General features: G+C 38.5%; 1 protein-coding gene across 4 annotated transcripts in view; it reads right to left on the reverse strand.

The window, feature by feature from the left end:
• Positions 1–4,545: 4,545 nt before the first annotated feature.
• cadm2a (cell adhesion molecule 2a) overlaps positions 4,546–23,012 on the reverse strand; it is a 375,584-nt gene continuing 357,117 nt past the window's right edge. For 2 of the 4 annotated variants that reach the window (XM_057321794.1, XM_057321796.1), the window contains 3 exons: positions 20,378–20,488; positions 9,965–10,087; positions 4,546–8,882 (listed from right to left, as the gene is read on the reverse strand). In XM_057321794.1, the coding sequence (XP_057177777.1) occupies positions 8,764–8,882; positions 9,965–10,087; positions 20,378–20,488 (353 nt within the window). In that variant the 3' untranslated portion in view covers positions 4,546–8,763. The remainder of the gene's footprint in view (positions 8,883–9,964; positions 10,088–20,377; positions 20,489–23,012) is intronic. The other 2 variants (XM_057321795.1, XM_057321797.1) reach the window with 2 other exon arrangements.

Consider the following 23,012-nt stretch of genomic DNA (forward strand, 5'->3'; position numbering starts at 1 on the left):
CTGATTTTTTGTCTCCGGATGAATAATTTGAGACGTTTAAGACGAAACTAACCGCAGATGATTTCAGGAAATATCATTTAGGTAAACCATTGCCATGGCAGTACTACACGTGTTGTGTTGACACACCAGACAGAAGGGGGTGGGGTTCGCTGTAACTCATCACTTATCAGTTAAAGAGACATGCACCAAAACGGGTTATTGTGAGCATAGCTGATGAGCTACACTCATTCATTGCCATTGACTTCTTTTAGTATCGTGATGTATATCCGAGTGAAAAGGCTTCTGAAATTAGAAAAAATGTAGGGCGGGCTTTATTTTGCCCTTCCCTTTTTGATTGATTGGTTGTAAGTTGGACCTGGAGGGGAGGGCCTACCTCTTTTTTGTTGCTGACGTTATGTGGTGAAGAGTTTTGTTGAGAGGGGGAGAGGAGCTTAATGTTTTTGATTAAAGATTACAAGTGCAAAAATAATGGTGTTCAACAGAACAAAGTAATGCTATTGTAGCATTAGTAGTAGTTCCTACTATGGGAGTCAATGGGGGGCAAAATCTGTCTGGTAACAAGCATTCTTCCAAATATCTTTCTCTGTGTTCATCAGAACAAAGAAATGTAAACACATTTGGAACAACTCGAAGGTGAGTAAATGATGACAGAATTTTCATTTTTGGGTGAAGTATCCCTTTAACTAATGTTAACAAAGATTAATCAATTAAAAAAAACTATCTTGCTCATTGTTAGTTCATGTTAGCTAATGCATGTACTAATGTTAACAAATACATCCTTATTGTAAAATGTTACCATTGTCTTTTTTGTCCTTTTCTAAACTTGACAGCCCCTGGTCATGATAAATGCATTGTTTTTTAGCATTCCACTGAAAAATAATAGCAGCAAGTAAATAATGACAATATTTCCTTTTCTCATTTTCGGGCAACCTACTCCTTTAAACTCAGACTCAAGTGAGGCACAAATTCTGGCAGGCAAATGAGTACATTACCATAGTGTGCACAAACATTCAGACAGGCACACCACAATCTCTGGCAAAATGTATTCACGCCACAGAGACAAAGAACAGTGTTGAATCGGTTTGAAAGATTCCCCGTGCCTAGTTCGTGAACATGTTAAATGCATGTTTTCTCCATTTCTGCCTTCTCAATTCAATGCTGGCATGTTCGATGCGAATAAAATATGCATTAAAAGTGTTTCAATCAAAAGCCTTTTTCATACATCGAGCATGCGCTCATCTTTCACACGGGGACACATGACTGGATTACTGAATCAATGCATACATCCTTATTTGGAGTCTAGAAGGACGCTTTCTTTTGTTCTTGACACCGTATTTAATTTCAGGGACGTTAAAAATGATGTGCCTTGTAAATGACTGCCTTGGAGAAAGATGCTGTATGATTGATAGCTTCGATTGCAGAATAGGGTGGTGGAAAGCTATGTGGTTGGGAGGAGGTGACTCAGGCTGGGTCAGCTTGTGAATTGGAGAGATATTGAAAGATCTCTATCGCCATTGTGCTTTTGAATAAGGCACTTTAGCGCAGCACTGAGCTCAAGGTAAGCGGCCCCTGTATTTATACTTGAGGTTGCCTTGGATGAATGATAACAGTGTCAGTGAATACGATCACACAGAGCCATAGAGATTCAGAAGATGATGGATTCGACAATAGACACAATGCAAGTTTAAACCCAAATGAATCAACTAAAGATGCAATAAGAGATTTCACAACAAGGCTCATATCAGCGCATAATCATTTAAGTATCGCGTCTTGTTTTCCAGTAAAAATATTAAAAACGTTTTCCCAAGTAAGAAATTTTAGTATCTAAAATGGTAAAACATCCATAAAATGAGAGGCTTGAAGATATAAGGCTTATTTTCAGATAATTATTTAAGTTGAATAAGGGACGAAACCCCAAAATATTCATTCCATCATTTATTCATTCTCGAGTTGTCCAAAACCTGTATATGACTCTTTCGTCTGTGGAACACAAATGAAGATGAGAAATGTCTGAGTGGTTTTGTGTCAATACAGTAGAAATCAATGATGCCAGTGTTGTTTGGTTACCAACATTCTTCAAAATATCTTTTGTGTTCTGCATAAGAAAGCAAGTCATACATGTTTGGAATGACAAGAGAGTAAATTATAAACGAATTTTTATTTTTGTGTGAACTATCCCTTTAAGTTATTTTGACTGATTGACTATTATATATATATATGTTTTTTTTGCTGTACTCCTATCAAGGGGCATTGAGGTCCAAAAATTGTGGGTGTCTAAAACCCCTTTAAAAGGTTTCTGAACGTGGATGGCATTCCCATCACTTCAAAATACCAGCGGAGAAGGTCACATGTCCAGTAAATGATTGATAAGAAAGGTGAAAGTCTCATAGCTCGAACACTACATCATTCATTTCTCTTCACACCTGACACAAAACACATTCAGTTCTAATGTTTTCAGGACAGGGATGAACATGTTGAGTTTACTGAGTGACATGCAGGATTAGATCTTATCTGCTGTTGAAAATTAGATGGGGAAGGAGCCTTTATTTAATAGAAACTCTTATCACAATTGCATTCAGCTGGGTTTAATTCTACTCTATTGATTTGGAGGGACTTGATGACATGCTGATTACTCTTCACCTGTATGACAATTATTTTAAGTAATTGAGTTCATTTGACTTGTTTAATTAAAAAGTAGTTGATTCCCACTTTGGCAACTTGTGGATAATTAAGGCATGTTCTGGGTTCAAAATAAGTTTTGTTGTCGGCTTCTGTGGATTGCTGTTAAGGTATAGTTCACAGAAAAAATTAGATAAAATTCTCTTTAAAATCTCTTAAAAAGAAAATTACTTATGCTCATCCTAGCATGCTTATACAGTATGTCATCCCAGATGTATATTACTTCCATCCTTCAGTCAAACCCAAAGATTTCTTATAAAAATATTTCACTTTACATGCATACAGTATAAAGTTCAAGAAAACATACATCAATCACAAAAGTCATCCAAATGAGCTGGGGTTGTTTGAATTGCTTACAAATGATGGATATACGTATACTGTATATAGGGACCCATTCTGTATGTATCTAAATATATATGTACTGTATATATAGTCCCATATATATGTATGTATATATACACTTAAAAATAATGCTATATAGCAATAAAAACGGTTCTTGGGTCGTAATCATAGGGGAACCACTTTTAGTGCTATATAGAACCATATTTTGGTGCTTCAGTGGCTCTTATACTTTCCGTACAAAGAACCTGTTAAGCCCCTGTATGGTTCTTCAGCGGTTCTATATAGCACATCAGTCACCCCAAAGAACCTCTGAAGAACCCCTGAAGCCCCAATATATGGTGCTATAGTGGTTCCCCTATGATTACGAGTAAAGAACCACTTTTAGTGCTATATAGCACCATTTTTTATGTGTATATATAAATATACAGTAATTTGCTCACAATTGAAGTTTTCAGGGCAAGATTCTGGAGTGTGCAAAAAGCAAACGTGTGACTTTTATTTTTCTTAAAAAACGCTAACATACATAAGTGTGTTTGTTATTTAACCTGTAAACTTATAGTGGTGAAACTGTTACTCTTCTAGATGGAGACCTGTATTACCTATGCATTTTTTTACCTATGGATTTTTCGTCACATAAACATTGCCTTTCACCATGAGAAATATGTCTTTACACGGTCATGGTCATGCACAGACAAGGTTAGCATGTTTTATCACAGTAGTCTCAAGTAGTTAACATATATAACGTTTGTCTCGTGGCCATACATTTGAAACGGGTGTAAGGCTTTGTGACATAAACAGCCATTAAGGGCTTTACTTGTCTTGCACTGGGAACATTTATTTAGGTTGTTCAAAATATTTTTGTAATCGATTCTTGTGATGGCACGTGTTTCGTTTGGCTCGTTGATGGTTGTTCTTGTCCACAAACAAAAAAATGTCATGGCTAAATCATCAAATCCAAGGTAGCGCCAGCTATAAAAGTAAAACAAGCCCCATCAAAGTTGACTTATGTTGACTGTGTCATCCTTATATCTGTCTAATCATAACAGTCGAAGCCAAACTATGAAGTGGTTTTGAAATGGAAGCGATTGTTTTTTGTGGTGCTGTTGACCTCGGTGTGTGTGTGTGTGTGTTTGTGTGTGTGGAGTCATGCCCCTGTGGTGATTTCACAATGATGGCAGTTTCATGTCCTGAGGGCTGCTGTCTCACTTCCCCTCAGGGGTCTGCTGCATGCTTTATCTTTCATAGTTTGTGTCTGTCTCCACAGCAACAGCCATATCGCTGTTATATTACAATCCAGAACATTCTCAAGTAACGGTACAACCTCATTTTTCATCCAATTTGGAAATAACAAACTTTTGTCTTTGATATCTCATAAGCAATATGTTATGGAGATGATTATATACGTTAGGCATATAAGGACCAAAATACAAAGTTTTAGGAACAAAAATCACAGTTTTGAGTACCAAATTGACAGGGTGAAGGAGATTAATGATGTCATTAAGACAGCAAGAAAAACAGCCAGGAGATTTTGGTATTCATTTATTTAACAATTTCATTCCATACATGTGAATTAGGCTTAAAGTCGAATCTTGAACCAACTGAATACACCAAGGAACACAAAAAGAAAAGAAATAGAAACCCTAATGAGGTGTTTTTTATTCAGCTTGCTACAAGAAGCACAAAACCCTTTGTGTTCTGAATCCACTATCATTTCAAGAGCGAGGGAGGCCGTTTCGCTTTAAACCGGGTACTCGATTCTACCAGAGCGCAATATGCTACCCACTACATCTGTTTCACTGGCACTCTGAATGTTTTTGAGACGCGACAGGAACATGGTGTGCTCGAGAGAAATTTAAGTAGCATTTATTTCTTTTTTCAACTTTATAACTACAGAAGTTTCTGGAACAGTGCGTGTTGTGGTGTCGGCGGTGCAGGTGCTAATTCTAGCAACGCCATGCGAAAAACTGTGAAATTAGAGTCTCCCTCAAACTATTTGATCTTGACCTACATGGAACTTGTCCTCGCTATGACAGCTGCCCTTTCAGTGTAACACATTACAAGCTAAATTAGCCCAAGTATTTTTCTGCTCTAAAGTTCGCAAGGGATCGCAAACTCGTGGTAACAAGATTCGTGACGGAGAGATAAAGCGTTTGTGTAGGGTTGGTATATTGGAGATATGTGAATGGGAAAAATGCATGTACAGAGATGCAGATAGACAGCAATGAACAAGTATGAGGTACTCGTATGTGTTGTCAAAATCGAAATAAAACCTGATTCATACCTGAGATGTGTAAATATGCAAACGATGTGATTGGTTGTCAGTGTTCGACATACGTTTACAGTTTGAACTGTTTTGGATTTACAGTGTTACAGTTTCCGTCGCGTACACGATTGCCAGTTTGTCAAAATGATTCTCTTAAAACACAAAATTTCTAGTACAGTATGTATTTAGTATAATGTACGAGAAATGCAAAACATTTACATTTGACAAACAACTTTGTATTTTGTGTATTTCTTGTGGTCTTTCCACACATACTGTACCTAGCTAAATTTTAGGTGGGACTTGGAGGTCCTGTTATGTTTAAATGACGTGCGTTATAGCTCACCCCAAAAAGAAAATTCTGTCATCATTTACCCACCTTCTTGTCACAACACAAAAGAAGATATTTTGAAGAATGTTGGTAACCAAACAATGGTGGTACCCATTCACTTCTATTGTATGGACTCAAAACAAATGCAAGGTACCGCTGTTGTTCGGCTACCAACATTCTTCAAAATATCTTCTTCTGTGTTCCGCAGCAGAAAGTAAGTCATACAGGTTTGAAATAAAATGCAGAATTATGACAAATAATGACAGATTTTTTCTTTTTGGGTAAACTATCACTTTAAGAAACAGGAAATAGGGTCAAATTTGACCTGTGGCTTTGTTTCAGCTGTTTAAGCATCAGCATATTCAGGATTGTTGAGGGCCAATGTAATCATTTAAGAACGAAACATTTTGAGCTCTTTTTTGTTAAAGCACTGATCTAAACATGGGGGGAGACATGCCCCCGTAATTATATGATAGTTATTGCCCTGTAGCTATGAACACTGTCTAAATCACAGCTGAACAAAAAGCACTGAACTGGAAATGCATTCTAAGAAAAAGTGAATGAAGTATACAAAAAAGAGGTAAAAATATACCATGTAATGTATAAACGTGAGTTTAAAAGAACAGAAACAGAACTAGGCATTGTGAAAGTCAAGAGCAGTACTGACGTAACTCAACGTGTAGCTCTCACTACAAACACATAGGCAATCATGGTGATAAAAGAAGCTGATTTATTAATAGCTGGAAATGTTGAGCCCATCCTATAACCGAAAATCTGAGATATATTGTCTTGATAATAGTATGTGATTTACTGATTACAGAAGGCAGCGTCAAGTCAAGATCACAATCAGAGATGATCAAAAATTGTTGTGATTATTATGGAGACAGATGGTATCGAGCCGATCGACCGTACATAGAGCATGAGGAAAACAGAAATAAATAACAGTAGGATGTATTGTAAGCATGTCAGCGTTTCGTTTCATAAGACTCAAGTTGATTGATTTTATTTTGTACCCTAAACAAGTATGTAATCTGGTTGATCACAGCCCAGTGAACCCGACCGTTCTCCACACCATTAATATATTCGCAAAAATGAAAGATACATGTGACAAGACACTTATATTTGAAACTTGTATATGGTTGTGATATGTGTTGTTGTAGTTTATTGTGGTTAAAACGAACTGTTTTAGATTGAAAAATTAAAGCTCGAGCTATTGGTTTTAGAAGCTTCAGTGATGTCGTCCTATGTGAGAATATGATAATAAACAACTTTACGGAGAGTAATGCAGGTAGCCACGGACGCTAATCGTTTACAGGAAATGAATATCAGGTTGAAAATGTGTGAATTCTCCCATTCAAACAAATGTGTAGCTTCGCCGTTTCAACAAGAATCCGTTACTCACAAATGCTGCCATACCCATTGTGGTTTTCAATAAGCAAAATTAAATAACTTACATTGTGAGCAGAACCAAAGAAATTCTTTCAAAAATGTTTTTACCAAAATGTGATACTTATACATTATATACATGCCTTGAGCTTAAAAGAAAAGCCATGAAGTTAAGAATCTTTAATCGACAAATAAAATAAAATAAAAATTCCCCACCAATATTTAAATCAGCTAATATACAAACTTGATGGAATTAGGGATCCCAAAGTCTAACAACAATTTTCACTAGTTACCACATTTAGCAGATATATTATACAGCCTTAGCAAGGTTGTCTATTCATTGTAGAAATCAACGTAAGAACAGAAAAAGATACCGTAATTTCAGAAACACTTCCAACCATTTATCAACATAATTTGCAATGTCAGTGAGTGTAGGACAGGTATCGATACGGTTTGGATAACGACAATTGAATCGTTATTCTCAGAGTTATCTGCGCATTAGACCTCGTTCATAAGATGTCTTGTGCTTGTTTTATCGTTCGACCGAAACTCACACAATAGTGAGCAGATGGGCGACACTTTTTGCGCAATGTTTTTGTATGTGTGAAATTTTGCATACGTTTTTGGGACCTATAAATTGTTCGGAGTGATGCAAATTGAACAGCACTGAAATATAGTTGCACTTGAATGTTTCACTTTTTTCCTGGTGTTATGAGAATCTTCGGCACAACGGTTGTGTAAACAGCTGAAAGGATGACATACTGATTCCCACCCCTCACTCGGCCGTGGATGTGTTACCATGACAACGCTCTATATGGAAAGCCTCACAGGCTGGGGGGCCAATCAGTGCAGGAATATACAGACAGAACCAAGCGTCATAGGAACCAAGCGAAGATGCGTCATGAATTCTTTCTTTCCTGCTTGGTTGCAAATTCACTAACCTGCTAGTTTATCCGGTGATAAAGTTCAGTTAACCTAAAATACCAAGTGAGTTTTGTGTGTAATTCACTAAGACCTTCTGTGGAACTATTCAATTACTTACCAATATCTACATTTCAAGTACAAAATACTGATTTTAGTCATAGTGTGAGCTTGTCAGTTTCACGCCATGTAATGGTCAGCCGGAGAATGGAGCATCTCTACGTACCAATAACATTATTAACACCTACAAATCTGCAGAATAAAAAGGGAACCTCCCTTATTTCAAGTCAGAGTATATTTCGACTACTGTACATCTTTTTTTTTTTTGAGGAACATCACAATAAATGGATTCAGCATGAATCACAAACAAAAAAGTGAAAAGTATAGAAAAAAATGAAACCAACACTAGAGCACAGAAGGTTTTTAAAATCATAACGCTGAAGATACAAAGCAAACAACCAATCAGAGGTCTACTGACACACATAAAGGCATTGAATCAACTCAATGGACGTCTGTATATATAGGCACTGTGAGAAAATGGAGGTGAGTCCTTACTGAAAAATGGCTGCAGATTATTCTTCTTTTTCAGATTTGGAGATTCTTGTACTATTCTGGGGTGTTTTACAGCTATACAATGGTTACAAAATGTGACATCTTCAGCAAATAAGTTGCTCGTTAAAAGTAGCGGGTGAGATCAGCTGTTATCGGAGAAGGCAACGGAACCGAAGCGAAAGTAAAAAATGCAGGAGAAATGTGGGAAAAGAATCCTCTGCTGTCTTGAAGAAGTTCCTACATGATGCGGGGAGGAGCGAGAGGAGGAAAGGAATGGAGTACCGCTCGCAGTCTAAATAAAATATTCTTTCTTTTCCTCTGCGTGCGCGTGGTTGCCGTCTGCGTTGATGATGGCTGTGTCTGCGTCCGGGGCATCGTCTGCTCCTTTGGCCTCATTTGTCAAATACGTGCCTGAAATAACACACAAGATCATGATTTTGCAAATGTCACTAAAACTTTATGATTCCTATTTATGAGCACTCTGCACTTAAGAGTTTGTTTCCTTTTTTACAAAGTCAAAGAAACTTTTAATGGCAAGTCTGTGTTGGATAATTACTGGCGTGCTTCACTATTTTTTGAAGTTTTATTTAGCTAGTTCTGTCTCTTCAGTCTCTTTTAGTAACAAAATTGAACTCCAATATTTATAGATGATGATTGCATATTGTATAAAACAAACATTTGTTCTTCACAGTGCCACGACTAATTTTGTCCCCAGCACTAATAGAAAGATTAGTAGTCCAATTTTTAGCAGTTTTAATTTTTTGGTTTGTCCATCTGGTGATGGAGCTTAGATCGATACATCTTATAGACAGTGTATTTATGAAAACAGTAAAAGGTCTTGTTCAAAATGATTTGTTCTCGACCTAAAAAAATAAGTATCGGCATATTGTCGTAACGTCTGTATATTTCATCCCAACACCTTGCAAAACAAAGCCCATGCTAGAGATACACGATATCGGCCAATAATCGGTATCGGTCGATAAAGGCAATTTTTCACACTATCGGCTGATAGTTTGAAAACAGCCGATGATCAGGGCCGATATATCCTATCAATCAAAAGACGACATATATATTCTATATACTGTAGAAAATGTTAAGAAACATCACCAGTTTGATGTTTAATATTAATAGTGATTATATGAATAAATAACATTCAGAAAGTTAAGAAATATTCATCTTCGGTATCGGCATTGGCACATATAACTCAGAATCATCGGCTATCGGTATCGGTGGAGAAATTTAGTATCAGTGCTGATTTTTTTTTATCAGGCCCGGTACCTAGGCTGGCACCCATTTTTCTAGTAATATAATAAAAGTTCATTGCATGCATAATTTTACGTTTTTATGTAATTAAATGAACAGATCATCATTCAATCAATACAATACTTATTAAATAAGTATTTAATGTTAATTTTTTTAATTACCAGCTGGACATTTTTGGAATTTCCCAGAGAAAATCTAGTGGGGCAATGCAACTCAAAGGAAAAGCTCACCTTTATGTCGCGCCAGGTAGCGTCCCAATACAATAATTAAGCACAAAGTAACGAAAACGACGACGGCAACTACTCCACCAATCAGAGCGTGATCTGGCCCACGTTGCTCCAGGGCATTAGGATCTGTAAGAGAGAAATATAGACCGACAAAAAGTACAGTTAATAACTATTTTACCCGGCTCATCATGTTGTGTTACCTTCTAAGGCTACATTTTCCATTCTATCTATCGTCCATCCAGAATGATTCTATCTGTCTGTCTGTCTGTCTACCTACCTATCGTTCTGTCGTTCTATCGTACGAGATGTAGATCGTTTCTGCAGTACGGTTCTTGTTCCTTTTTTCACCAACAGTATTTATTATTGTTACTGCTAAATAAATCCAGTACGAGTTAATAGAGACACATTTCCGTTTTGCATTCAATGAGGGCGTAATTGAGCCCTATAAGGAAAATGTACAACAAACAGGTCGAAAAACACCGACTCATGAGATGAACCTCTCATTTTTTCTCTGGATCTGTAAGCTGCGGTTCTTTATTATCTCTCCGCTTAGTGCTATTTGGAGTGGTATATTATAATTGACAGTGCGCATAGCATCCGCCACAGCGTGTGCGTTTAATCCGAGCTCTGCTTTGAGCCGCGGGAGCCACCTAATCACTGTCTGCTATTACTGTATCAACCACACAAAGCCAAAATAAACTCAAGGCCAGAGAGACATTCAAACACACCACATCTCATTTCATTAACGGAGAATCCCACTGTCGGCCGAGGCGTCTCCCTCACGACCTTTTAATGGACATCATCATAGACTTGCTGCTTCTCTTTCTTGTTTGTGTTTACAGGTGGACTATAAAACCCACAAGCTCCGTCTGACTTTCCCGTGACTATCAATCACAATAAAAAGCGAAATATGTGCAGATCTCTATCACGCGTTTATCGGCTCGCCGAAATTTGAAATGTGGAAGGGGTGCTCGTATCTGACAGGCGCATGTTTCTGAATTTCCAACAGTGAAAGGCTGTAGTATTAAATTCTACACATTTTTATGACATCGATAAATCAAACTTAAGCTCCAAAAAGTACCTCGCTACCGGTGCATCTAACTTGAGTTAACTCCTTGTCTACCGTCACGAGGTTGGCTGCGTCGGGGTCCGTTAAAAAATCTTTTGGGTGGGTTTGCTTTCTGACAAAACACATTTTTGCCATTCTTATTCAGAATATCTGTACTGGTGTGCTCAGATACTGTCCCTGAACATTAGGCTGTGAATCTCAAGTACATCCCCTCAGTGTCGTGATAATTAGCCCTCCGCTATGCTAGCTCTATTTTTATCAACGCACAACGGGGTTGCCGTGTTGAGAGCCGTCCTGGGGCAAGTACACTGACACTGTGTGGGACCCAATAATCTCTAACTATATGAAGAGTCATTTTAACACTTAAAGAGATGAAATTGCACAAATTATAGGTCAAAATGATTGCCCCCTCGGTTCAAATGGGCATTAGATTTCTAAATTGAATGTTTGAAATTTGCATACTTTCCAAGATCTTGACTTCCTGTAATTCAAACCCTGTCTTTTTCTTTTTGTTTCTTGTTTTCTGTCGATTATCTGCTTTGGTCAGCATTGTAGTTACATGCAATCTCATCAGATATCTTTACACCTAAACATGCACTAGGCGTGAGATGCATTCACGCGCGGTGAAATGATATGTTTCCTCTTCCCCCAGCACACATTATCTTTTAATAACGCCTGCTACACTCCTTCCCCCCTGATTCAATATTGCAGCGCCACACGCAACTTCCTATTTTAATATTTATAATTTCTTCCCCCGTCCCCGCCATTGTGCGGCTCTGGCAAATTGAACAAATTAAAGGAAGTGCGGTATAAACCCACCAACGGCGCATCAGAGAAAAAGGCTTTCAATCCAGCTGCGACTAAACAACGCTAAATATGGCAACAGCACCCAGCGAGCGCAAACCCCCGCAGCCGCATGCATTCTTAAAGGAACACTTACAGAGGAAAAACGTGTAGGAAACACTCTCTTAACAAATCCACAAAGCGGGGGGTTACCAAGAACCCTCGGGGGGCTGCAGCAGCAGGGGCGGCCATGTTGCTCCTTCACAAAGATGACATTTCAAGGTGAGCATTACTCTTAACTCCACACGGCATGCTGATGCAGACTCCCGGGACACGGACCCTTGAGTGTGTGTTGTTTGGGATATTATTGTTACAGTAATTGTGGAGATGTTTATATAAATGTGTTAAAAGGCGACAGCGAGCGCGGGCTGAGTGTAGAATGGATGAACGCTTCAGTGATCTTCTACACGTCAGAGAGCTGTTGAAGGTGAGCGACAGAAGAAGTGCTGAATCTGAAAGCTTTACCTTAATGGTACAATCGAACTTGAAAATGCACATTTACAGGCGTAAATACCAGTTTACACGTTTTATACGTAAATACGTTTACCAGTGGTGTGAAAAATGATGGTTGGCCTACTGAAAGAATTACAACCTATGAGCAAAAGTATATGTAGGAGGCAGACAGAATGAAAACTTCCCAACAAATATCGTAATATGAAAATCCTGCACGAGCTCTTCAATGGTATTTGTGATTTGATTGTGGCATGCATGATTTGCTCCGATTCTTGGATTCAAATGTTCCACCACAATCAACCAGAAGCAAACCAAATTACGCATAAATTGTAAAATGCAGTGGGATGGAAAGATGGCGTTATTAACCAAATTATGAGTTTAAGTGTGAGCTCATTAGACTTGATTAGAAACTCGGCTGGATATTTAAGCTGTTTACCGTCAGATACATCAACATTACTCTGAGCCATTAGTCTGGGTGTGATAGAAAATGTGCGTATGTCCAAATTTACAAATGTGATCATTTTATATTTAGATTTTATACATTTTTAAATGACCTTAAAAATTTTTATTCAATTTTATAAATGATGTACATACTGTGTATTAAAAAGTAATGTGTGAAATTATATTTTGTTGGTTAATTCTTTCTTAATGTGTAAACAGTAAGGTTCTTTGTATTATTTCTTTTGAGGGACATCCTGACCAAATCTTAACTCTGTTTGGAGACACTTGCGATGCAGAAATGACACAACACAAATACTGTATATTTATCTATATATCGCTGCTGTCCTTCTGAAACCTCCATATTTTAGGATTTTAATCTTTGCCATTAATCATGACTTTTAGTCACCCTTTATGTTTGTCACTGGGTTTTGTGAATATATAACCAAAAAAAAGGGCTTGTCAAATTTGACAACACAGTATTTAATCATTTAAGAAGTACAGTTGTGAGTGTTTTATGACTATTTTATTGTCTCTCTCAAAAATGTAAACCATTTCACTTCAGCGTTGGCTGTTTTCCCACTTAATGAAGATTACTGTGCCATGTGTTTAAACATTTGACTGTTTCTGTTCTTTACTCCATGTATAAGCTTATTTAGGAAAACCTTACATTGAGCTATTCCTATCTACGTACACCGCGGGTGCCCTTACATGGAATTTGTTATGTTGTTTCTACAGTAGCCCTAAAGGGACAAACTGCTCAACAGAGCGCATTTCGTAAATACGTTATCTCCATGGCCAAAGAAGCGAACACGTGACGACATCTTTGTGGACTGAGCCGTTGGTTGCAATTCGCAAACTTTCAAAAAAAATATCAGCTTAATGCACTTTTTAATAAATTAAATATTCCCTTAATGGAAATGAACTTTTATCAGACTGTGCCCCTGATCTACAGTATATAAACACCCAAATCAACTGTACTGTCCCTTCTTCCATGTACGTGAAAATTAAACAGCAATTTGGTTCTTGTCTGTCTTCCACATTCCTCCGCACAGCACAGCAGCCTCTGAAATGACCTGTGAGGGGTGATTTACATACTGGACGCTCATGAGAGCTGATCTAAAGCCAAGAAGGGCCAGCGGAGCCTCCGAGTTGGTCAGCACAGTTTAATTAGATTTTCAAAACAAATTACACCTTCTAATTGTGGTTAAAAAAGGGGCCGTGCGGAGAGACAGGATGTACCTGGATAGAGTGAAAACAAATGCAGGTGCTATCCGCTGAGAGTCATGAGCAGGTTACTGAGGTGATTCAGAATCTGCGTCGCGGACGCCAAGACATTTACTTCAAGACATTACACTGCAACATTTCATAGGCCATCATACTTGAAAGTTGATCTGCAGTGAATTGTGGGACACGGCACGATGTGTTCACTCTGGCAAAGGTATAGGCAGCTCAAGGGTTCCAGAGGATTACTTGAAGTGTCTTCCTCCATTGAAACAAAACGAATGAGTAGAGACTTATTCGTAATTCATATTCAGTGGCAGAGTTTAATGATTTTTCTTTTTTCCTTTCTGTTTTATTTTAAATTGTTACCATAAGTCTTCCCGCGACATGACTTAATTTGACAGATCATCAATAACTGCGCTGCTTGACTGAGGAAAAAGACCTTTGCATTACATTTTAATTCCTCCTGTGTTACGTCTATCTCAGGAAGGAGAGAGAGGCGGGCGGTCAGGAGTGCTGTCTCAATATTTAACTGACCCTCGAGGGACACGGCAGCTAAAACTTTGCCTCATTCGTTTAAACAGAGCAGGTGTCCTCTGGCAGACCCTGAGAGGAAGTGCTTTTTCATTTTAAGAACGTCTCTTAGCACCTCTCTTGAGGTTCAAATCAATAATTCGCAGATGTTTAGTTAAAAATGATTTTAAGCGTTTTATTCAGGTCCAGCAGCAGAATAAATGACATCTAGCGCCTTGACCTAAGCAAAAGTGATGCAAATCTCCTTCATGCTAATCAGAATTTTTGTCCGAACCTCTCCACGTGACTGGAAATTTTGTCGAACACTTTGATTTTTTTTCATAACATCGATACCGACTGTTCTTGTGGTTACAAGACAGGCGACAACCAACAAAGTTCAAAGTTGAGATTCATGGAGTCTGCATGCAGTTTCCAGTGATGTATTGTTTACATTCAACCGTAACAAAATATAGCTCAAAATATAAAGCGTTTCACCCACAAACGTATTGTTTCGCTTCATAAGACATGTAATAACACCCTGGAGTTGCTTTTATGATGGATTGACACCTTTCTTTGAGTTTCAATGTCAATGCCATTAAATCTATCCAATGACTCAGATTGTGTTCGGCTGAAGAAATATTAGTATTATACACCTAGGGTGAGTAAATTCTGGGTTAAATGTAATTTTTGGATGAACCGTTCCTTCAACGTGGTCTCAGATGTTTCTCCTAAAACTGAAATGAAAACAGAAACAAGCCCTGCTGTAAAATGAACGTGGATCATAGGTAAAACATTAGGATTTGCAAAATTTAATAAATGTTTGAGTTCATATTGAAATCTTTATTAATAATGTCTTTTAATAGCAAACTTGAGCTCAGTTTGTGATCATCTGATGTATACGTGAGATTACTGGCGCAAGTGACGCAAGTGATTCAAGGAAAAGTTCCCCTTTGCTCTCCATTTAATCTCATTGATATCTAGAAGTAATACAGTAACAGAGATTACATCTGTGGTTTTTCTTTCTTACTGTACAAACGTCTAACTTTGGTAGCTTCAAACGTAAATCTCATGAAAGTTTCTTCTGATTCGAGGAATTAACTCAAGACACCCAAACATGGTTTTGACTTCACTCAGAAAACACTGAAAGCTTATCTGGCATTGTTGAAACTTGCAAATGATTCTCTGAGGATTGCTCATTTGTTTGCTTCTTACTGGGACCAGAGCCCACGAACGAATCCGTGTCCAACCTACATCTGACAGGCCATGTCTGCCCATTATGCTCCTGCGGCGTGGCCATGTTGAGTAATCGCTGGGTTTCTGGTCAACGCTTCAAGAAACATATGCTCTACTCCACACTGTGAGATTTCAAGCAGGACGCTAGCTGCTATGCATAACCTCTCTTCCATGGCTTTGAGGAATTCCCAGTCACCTAGGGCAGAAATCCTTTAAAAGAATAGTTTTTTTAGCCAACGCATTTCAAACACCTAAAAACTTCAGTACAGTTTCCTCCTTCTGTGTTTATGTCGCAGCGTTAAATCCAATTAAAGTGGATCATTTTTGGCAGACGTAGGACAATAAATAAAAAACGTTCTGCCACAATTCCGCGAAAATGCTGTGCTTTGTTTTCCCCTCTTGTTCCTGGCCTTGGCTAATGAACCCAAACTCCAGCCCTCCCTAAAACAGATACGTTTCTGCACTCTCCTCTTCCAATCCAGAGACAAAAGCTGTGACCAATCATTATCCCTGTAAAAGTGTCTCGGTGGGACAATAATGGCGTGGAGGTCTGCAGGAGGGCGCTTTCATGCTGATTATGAAAAGTGAGCTGTAAATATTTAAAAATCCTCAGCATCCCTAGTACTTTATTCAACCTTTCAGCTTCATAAGGTCACAGCTAATTTGCAAGCCATAAAAATGCATTTGGCAGATTTAACGGGGACGTGAGACGCGCTGATGGCATCGTCTGAGCCCCGTGCTTCTTCTTGAAAGACTTATTATTCCCATTAAGGCCGGCAGAACGATGAGGCCAGACCGCGACTGCTACACCCCCATTGATCGCAGGCAGGGAATGAGCTGCTAATGCGTTTAGAGAAATAAGCCCTGTTAACAGTATCCTTTCAACAGTATAACCTTAAAGAGAAATTCACCTGAACGGAGGGCTGATGTCGGGTGGATGTTATTTGCAAATAGCTGAAACAGGTTTTGTTTAAACACAACATATGCAGCTGTGTCTCTATCAAGAAAAGCTTGAAGATAACTTCAAAAGTTTAGGATCACTTATTCATTCCTTGTTATTATTTTATTCTATATTGTAGAATAATAAAAAATCATCAAAACAAAAATGTGATGAGAATGATGTTGTGACTAGACATGTGCCCGGTTAACCGCGGTTACCACCAAATCCTGCTGAAACCGAGCTGGCTGCGATAATGCAAGGTATCGATTATTTTATTGATGCGTAGCTTGTCCATGAAGCACAGCTCTGGGATCAGTAGGAAATGCTGCTCGATCTAAAAGCAGTGCGAGTTTGAGTCGCTTATAACGTGCATTTAAAAAAGCAGCACCCGTCAAACATGATCATTATAAATATACTTTATTATCATGAAAATACCTCAGGAGGCTTGAGGAACAGTGATAAAAACATGGCCTTAGGCATTTCCTAGAACTACGTGTGTTATGGTCTTCTTCTGCAGTGCGTATTTGGAGTTTCTGCACGAGAGCGTCCTCTGGCTTTCGGATGCAGCAGCATTTTACCGTACTTCACTCACAAGTTGTGCATAAATCACGTGATAGATATTTTCGGTTAACCGGGCATATGTCTAGTTGTGACTAATGAAAACGAAAACAAATCAAAGCTATGTTATATTTTTCTGTCTTTAAAGGTTTTTTTCCAAAGAATTTTCAAAATTTTCATTTTATCAGACAGTTTCATCAGATCTTACCCGGAGATGCTTTTTAACTAGTATTGAAGTAGTTCCCATCTATATTGGGCTCTTATTGGCTGACTTTTCCTTATTTAGTGCAAATCATCCATATAAAAAAATGTATTCAATAAAATGTCACGATAGGGGAAGGGAAGAACCCAAGCGCATCCAGCAACAAAAGTTTTATTATAACAAAAACAAAGCAAAAACCCACAAGGGGGTAAAACGACAAACAGGGGAGTATAATACACAGACAAGACAGGAACACTAACTAAAATACACTAGACTAAGACAACATATGACAAGGGTTGACACTAACTAGACTGGACTGGACTGGACTAAAACTCACGTGTCAGGAAACAGGAACTTGACAAGGAATCCTTTAGGGAACAAACCATCAGGATACAAGCAGTACAAACAAGCACAGGACAATAGACACAAGGGCATTAATATAGGGAGACTAAGTAAGGAATAATTAACGACGGGCCATTCAATTATCGAAAGTTAATGCACACCCCGATGTGGTAATGCGGTCACGACGCGAAGCGGAGTTACACCTCGGGTATTAGTGCATTAACTTTCGATAATTGAAAGGACCGGAGTCAATTATTCCGCTTATACCACGGTTACCACATCACAAGTAATTTTTCAGGTGTTTTATTTCAAGAGATTTGTTATGTTTGCCGCGCTTATAATGCTACTGTGAGTGGGGGACTATTTTCTCATCCGAAGCCGCCGGTAATTCCAAGACGTCATTTTAAAGGCTTGAGAGAGAGCGCGCATGCACATGTGATTGTAGTAATGACAAAACCCTGTGAACAAGTAGGCTTGTCAAAATGTATAAATTACTTTGTTGGTATTTTATAGTTATAAGCATGATGTAAAAAAACGGAACAAGTATTCAATCGATGTTTATTTATTCATTTAGTGCCAGCTGCAGTTCTCACAGTTGCATAGAAAGCTCGCAGGTGGTTGTTTAAAGCGTTGCCCCCTCTCTTTCTACCTCTTCAGCAAACTTATTTTTTGTTTTAAGCCAATCGTTGAACACATTTACTGCCCAAGCTGTTGTCTTTTTGGTGTTTTCTTCGTGTTTTTCACCTTCAATCTTGTCTAGTTGATCTTCAGTGACTGTTTTATGACGTTGCTAATGCTGGCTGCCTTTGACGTTCGCTTTCTTTTCTTGACTGTCAAGTACAGCTTTCGCCCAATTGTCAAAATTATCGTACTTTCCATAATTATTCAAAGTTATTTCTGGAAATTTAAATCGTCTTCCATGTTGTTTGTGGTGGACTGTAGCTACAGTATAAATCCGTTATAACAGTAAAACTTGGCGCAGTGATATCGAACTGTAATTCGGTCGACAGATCTGGAATTACCTCATAGGTATGCGTTTGACTGAAAAATAATGCACACCTGTAGAACCTTCGGCAGCCAATCAGAATCAAGCATTCCACAGCCCCGTGGTATAAGAAGGGGATAATTAACACTAGGCAGGTGTGGGGAATGAAACACTAATGGAAAGCTAAACGAGGAAACGAGAAGGGCGGGGCCAAAGACGAGACCAACGAGAACGCATATTATGTCATGACCGACAATAATATGTTTCTCTCCACACAAAACAAGAGGCTCTGCCATGGTTCTGCCACAAGACCAAGACATGACAAGAAGAGGCAGAACCATGACAAAAATGTTAGTCTAATGAAATATGTTATTGTGTTTTCACAATTATATTTTGTCTACAAAAGTAATTTGATATATGAAATCAAAGAATTGTATATGAAGTTAGCACACCAAAGCTCCAAAAATATCAAGAATGTATTCATTAAAAGACTTTCGCATGGCGTGTGATGTTTCGAGCACATTTTTAATGCACGACTTTCAATACACAGACTGCATATGTATTTACATTTATATTTAACCTGATATCAAAACAAGTCATACATATTTTAGGATGTGGCTAACCAACATCTTACTTCACCCCAAACCCTAAAATCACAGCCGCAAATTTTGCTAAAATCATTGCTGCAGGAAGTGCTGTATCCCTCACGTGTGGCACAAAAATAGATAGCCATTCAAATGACCTTATAAAGTCCTTATGTGTGTCTACCGGGAGTACAAAGACTTTTAGCCACACTTTATAAATCAAGCTGTCTATATATTTAGCTGAGACATACATAAACAAAACAAACCCCGATACCCCCGAGACCATGTATTCACAGCAAAGATCGAAAGAAGGGTCAGGTCACACCGTGGAGATATTATTCCCGCAGAGGTTACGTTACAAAAATCCATCACTCGGGCGGACATGCAATTTGCATTGGGTTGTTTTTAAAGAAACAGGTTTCTTTTAATTTTTCCAATATATACCAATATTACTATACCGCGACTTTCTGCCGCTCTCTTTCTCTCTCTCACTCACAGCGGACGTTTTTACTGGAAGTAACTCTAAAGATGTACTGTCATAACCCCAGGATACGGGATAATTAGTCTGACCATAAATGCATCTAATACAGGGAAGTAAAAGTCACACAAGGTTCTTTAAAAGAGTACTTCACAAAAATGTTGCCGTTATGTATTCACTCGTACAGTTTGGAAATTGAATGACTTGAAATTGAGGAAATTAGTACAATTTTGCTTTAATAAACAGCTCCAGACGGAGCTTAAACAGTCGTGCCAAAGATAAAACGGACACCAGTAAGATGACAGACACCACAGCGAGAACTCAGGGGTGTGGATAGAGAAAATATAGAAAGAGACAGGATCTATCCGAAGACACCAAGGTGCAGAGGGACCATAAGCTTCCAAACCACTTTTTGTTTTCAGATGCAGCCTGTGACTGTCCTTGGAGTTACAGACCTGTGAAAACCAGCTCTGAGAAACAAAGTGTGATAGATGTATGAAAAAAGGAGGAATGAAAGGAAAACAAGAAGGACGGGAGGTGGGTTTATACAGTACCTCTCTTACCGGTGATAGCAGGATTGAGGTGCTTGGAGTCTAAGGGGCCTGTGGTGTCTGGGGAGGTGGGTGCATGGGGAGTTGTGGATGGAGACGGTGTGGTGTTGGCATCTGTCATACGCGACAAACAACAATGAAAACAAATACGTAAACAAAAGACGGACAACACAATGACAAGGGGAAGAAAAGATTATAACAATGGAACAAATGAAACACATCACGACGAGTAATGTGCTGACATCACAATGCAAATAAAAACCAAGTGGGTTTAATTCAACAATGCAGACGTGAATAAACTATTGTAATAAACTGTGCAGTGCACCCGACAGTCATGAAATGTCTTTGTTTATGATGTTTACGTGTAATGGCTGTTTGGATTGTGTGTGATATTTCAAAACATTTACAATGAAAGTAAAGTGACAGTTTTGCTCTCGAGATGGTCAAAAAAGCCGGCCGCATGCAGGGAGACAAGCATCAATATTTGATGAACCATCCAAAGCAGTCAGTAATGCCGTCATGCTGGAGAAAATGTGGGAAACAGCATCACCCTAACAAGCTTTTATTCCTGATAATAAACGCTTGTAAATCATCAGGGCTTAATATTAATGCAGCTTTAAAAACGTATTAGATCTTTTTTTCTGAAATGAAAATTTGTTTGCGAAGATGTGAAAGAATGTCTAAATTCAAGTCTATCAAATTCAATCGCGTATCACTGTGACGTACGATTCACACGTTATTTCCGCTCTTCAATACGGCAGGTATAGCCGAAGCATCCTCGTCGTGCTTCTGGCTCCACAATCAGCTTAACACTGGCAGCTGTTTTGCATGAGTGAAGCACGTTTGGTGCTGTGATAAGGACGGGAGAGGAGAGTTGGACTCAGGTTGATAAGCTAAATCACCGGTCTGCCTCCGCACTAATGGAGTCCAGCAGACAAGCAGAGTAATCCAACTGATAGCTCTGAATTACACAGCGACAACCAGCTCCAGCTACCTGGAAATTAGACACACCACAGGTCTCAGGATCAGATAGTAAACAGCAGGTCAGCAGGCCCATTTTTGTTTTTGAGGGTTGTTGTTAGGGTGTTGCTATATGGTTGCTAAGGTATTCAGAGTGGTTTTTAAAGTGTTGATATGTGGTACTGACTTCACTTCCATTGGTAGTTGTTCCCGAAAGTCGTTCATCATTTGCAAAACGTTGAAATTTGTCACATCGGTGGACACGCCCACTTCGTGTCATCAACAGTCAATGCTGTTCATGACACTAGTAGTCGCTATGTTCCCATTGCTCTGTCAATGCTAGCCGCTGGTTTAAATAGGGCTTGAAGGGTTAGTTCACCCAAAAATTCTAATTCTGTCATTACTTGCTCACCCTCAGGTGGTTCCAAATCTGTATCAATTTCTTTGTTCGGCTGAACACAGAGGAAGATATTTGGAACAATGTCAGTAACTAAACAAATCTCATCCCCCTTTTACTGCCATAGTAAGGAAAATAAATACTATGGGAGTCAATGTCGATTGAGATCTGTTTGGTCAAATATCTTTCTTCTTCTTCAAATATATTTCTTTGTGTTTAGCAGAACAAAGACGTTTATACAGATTTGGAACCACTTTAGGGTGAGTAAATGATGACAGAATTAAAATTTTGGGGTGAACTCTCCTTTTAAGTGTTCTGGTTTTAACTTGTTGCTATGCGGTCTCTAGGGTATTTTGTGTTGTTACTAGATAAACATAAGTTGTTTATCACATCAATAGATTATTGCCCAGGGATATAGATAAACGATTCACCTCACAGAGAAATGTTTACAACCCTGCAATCTGTAAAGAAATTATTAATTAAAGATAATTCTGTGTCTTGGTGTGTTAAGTTGCCCATGCATGTATTAGACATGTACAATTGCAAAAATTAAAGTGTCGGAACAAAAGATGCATTCTATCTAAAAGCGAATGCTCACCCAGACCTGCCTGAAACGCCTTGTGTAACCACACCCCCACAAAAAAAACAAAAAAAACAAGAGTGTTCAGGAAAGTCATCATAATCATAATTCCATTAGGTGGTTCTTGTGGCATACTTTATCGCATATATATATACACATAAAAGTGTTTTTAATGTATTAATAAAATGTACCATTCAGCACATCATGGGAAATTTGGAGTCTTGATTTTTCATGGGGATACTGTGATTTAATAAAGTGTTATTACATGTTCAAACACTCTAGATACTATTGCCCTGCTCTAATATCTTATTTAAATGTCATGGCCTATTTTTAATTAAGGGTGAGATTTGAAAATAATATTGACTATACCTCTCTCAAGTACCCAACTCACATGGCGACCCCTCTGCCTGGAATATCAAGTGACTGGCTGCATATTGAACGAGAAGATTTATTACGTTTGCAGTGGGCACAATAAAAGAAAAACGATCGGGCGATCAAGGACGGCGACCATTATATTGTTCTGCTTTTGCGCTAATCACTAGTAGAAGGACTGCATCATGTTTTGCCATTTAGAAAGACAGTAATTAATTCAGACAAGGTGCTTTATATTTGTGACACCCAATTAGCTTTTTATTCCTATGGAGAAGGTGTCAGTTTTATAGCATCAACATCATTAAGGGCTTTGGTTTCTTCTTGTTGTT

The sequence above is a fragment of the Triplophysa rosa genome, linkage group LG22 (genome assembly GCF_024868665.1).
Source record: "Triplophysa rosa linkage group LG22, Trosa_1v2, whole genome shotgun sequence".
Lineage (NCBI taxonomy): Eukaryota > Metazoa > Chordata > Actinopteri > Cypriniformes > Nemacheilidae > Triplophysa > Triplophysa rosa.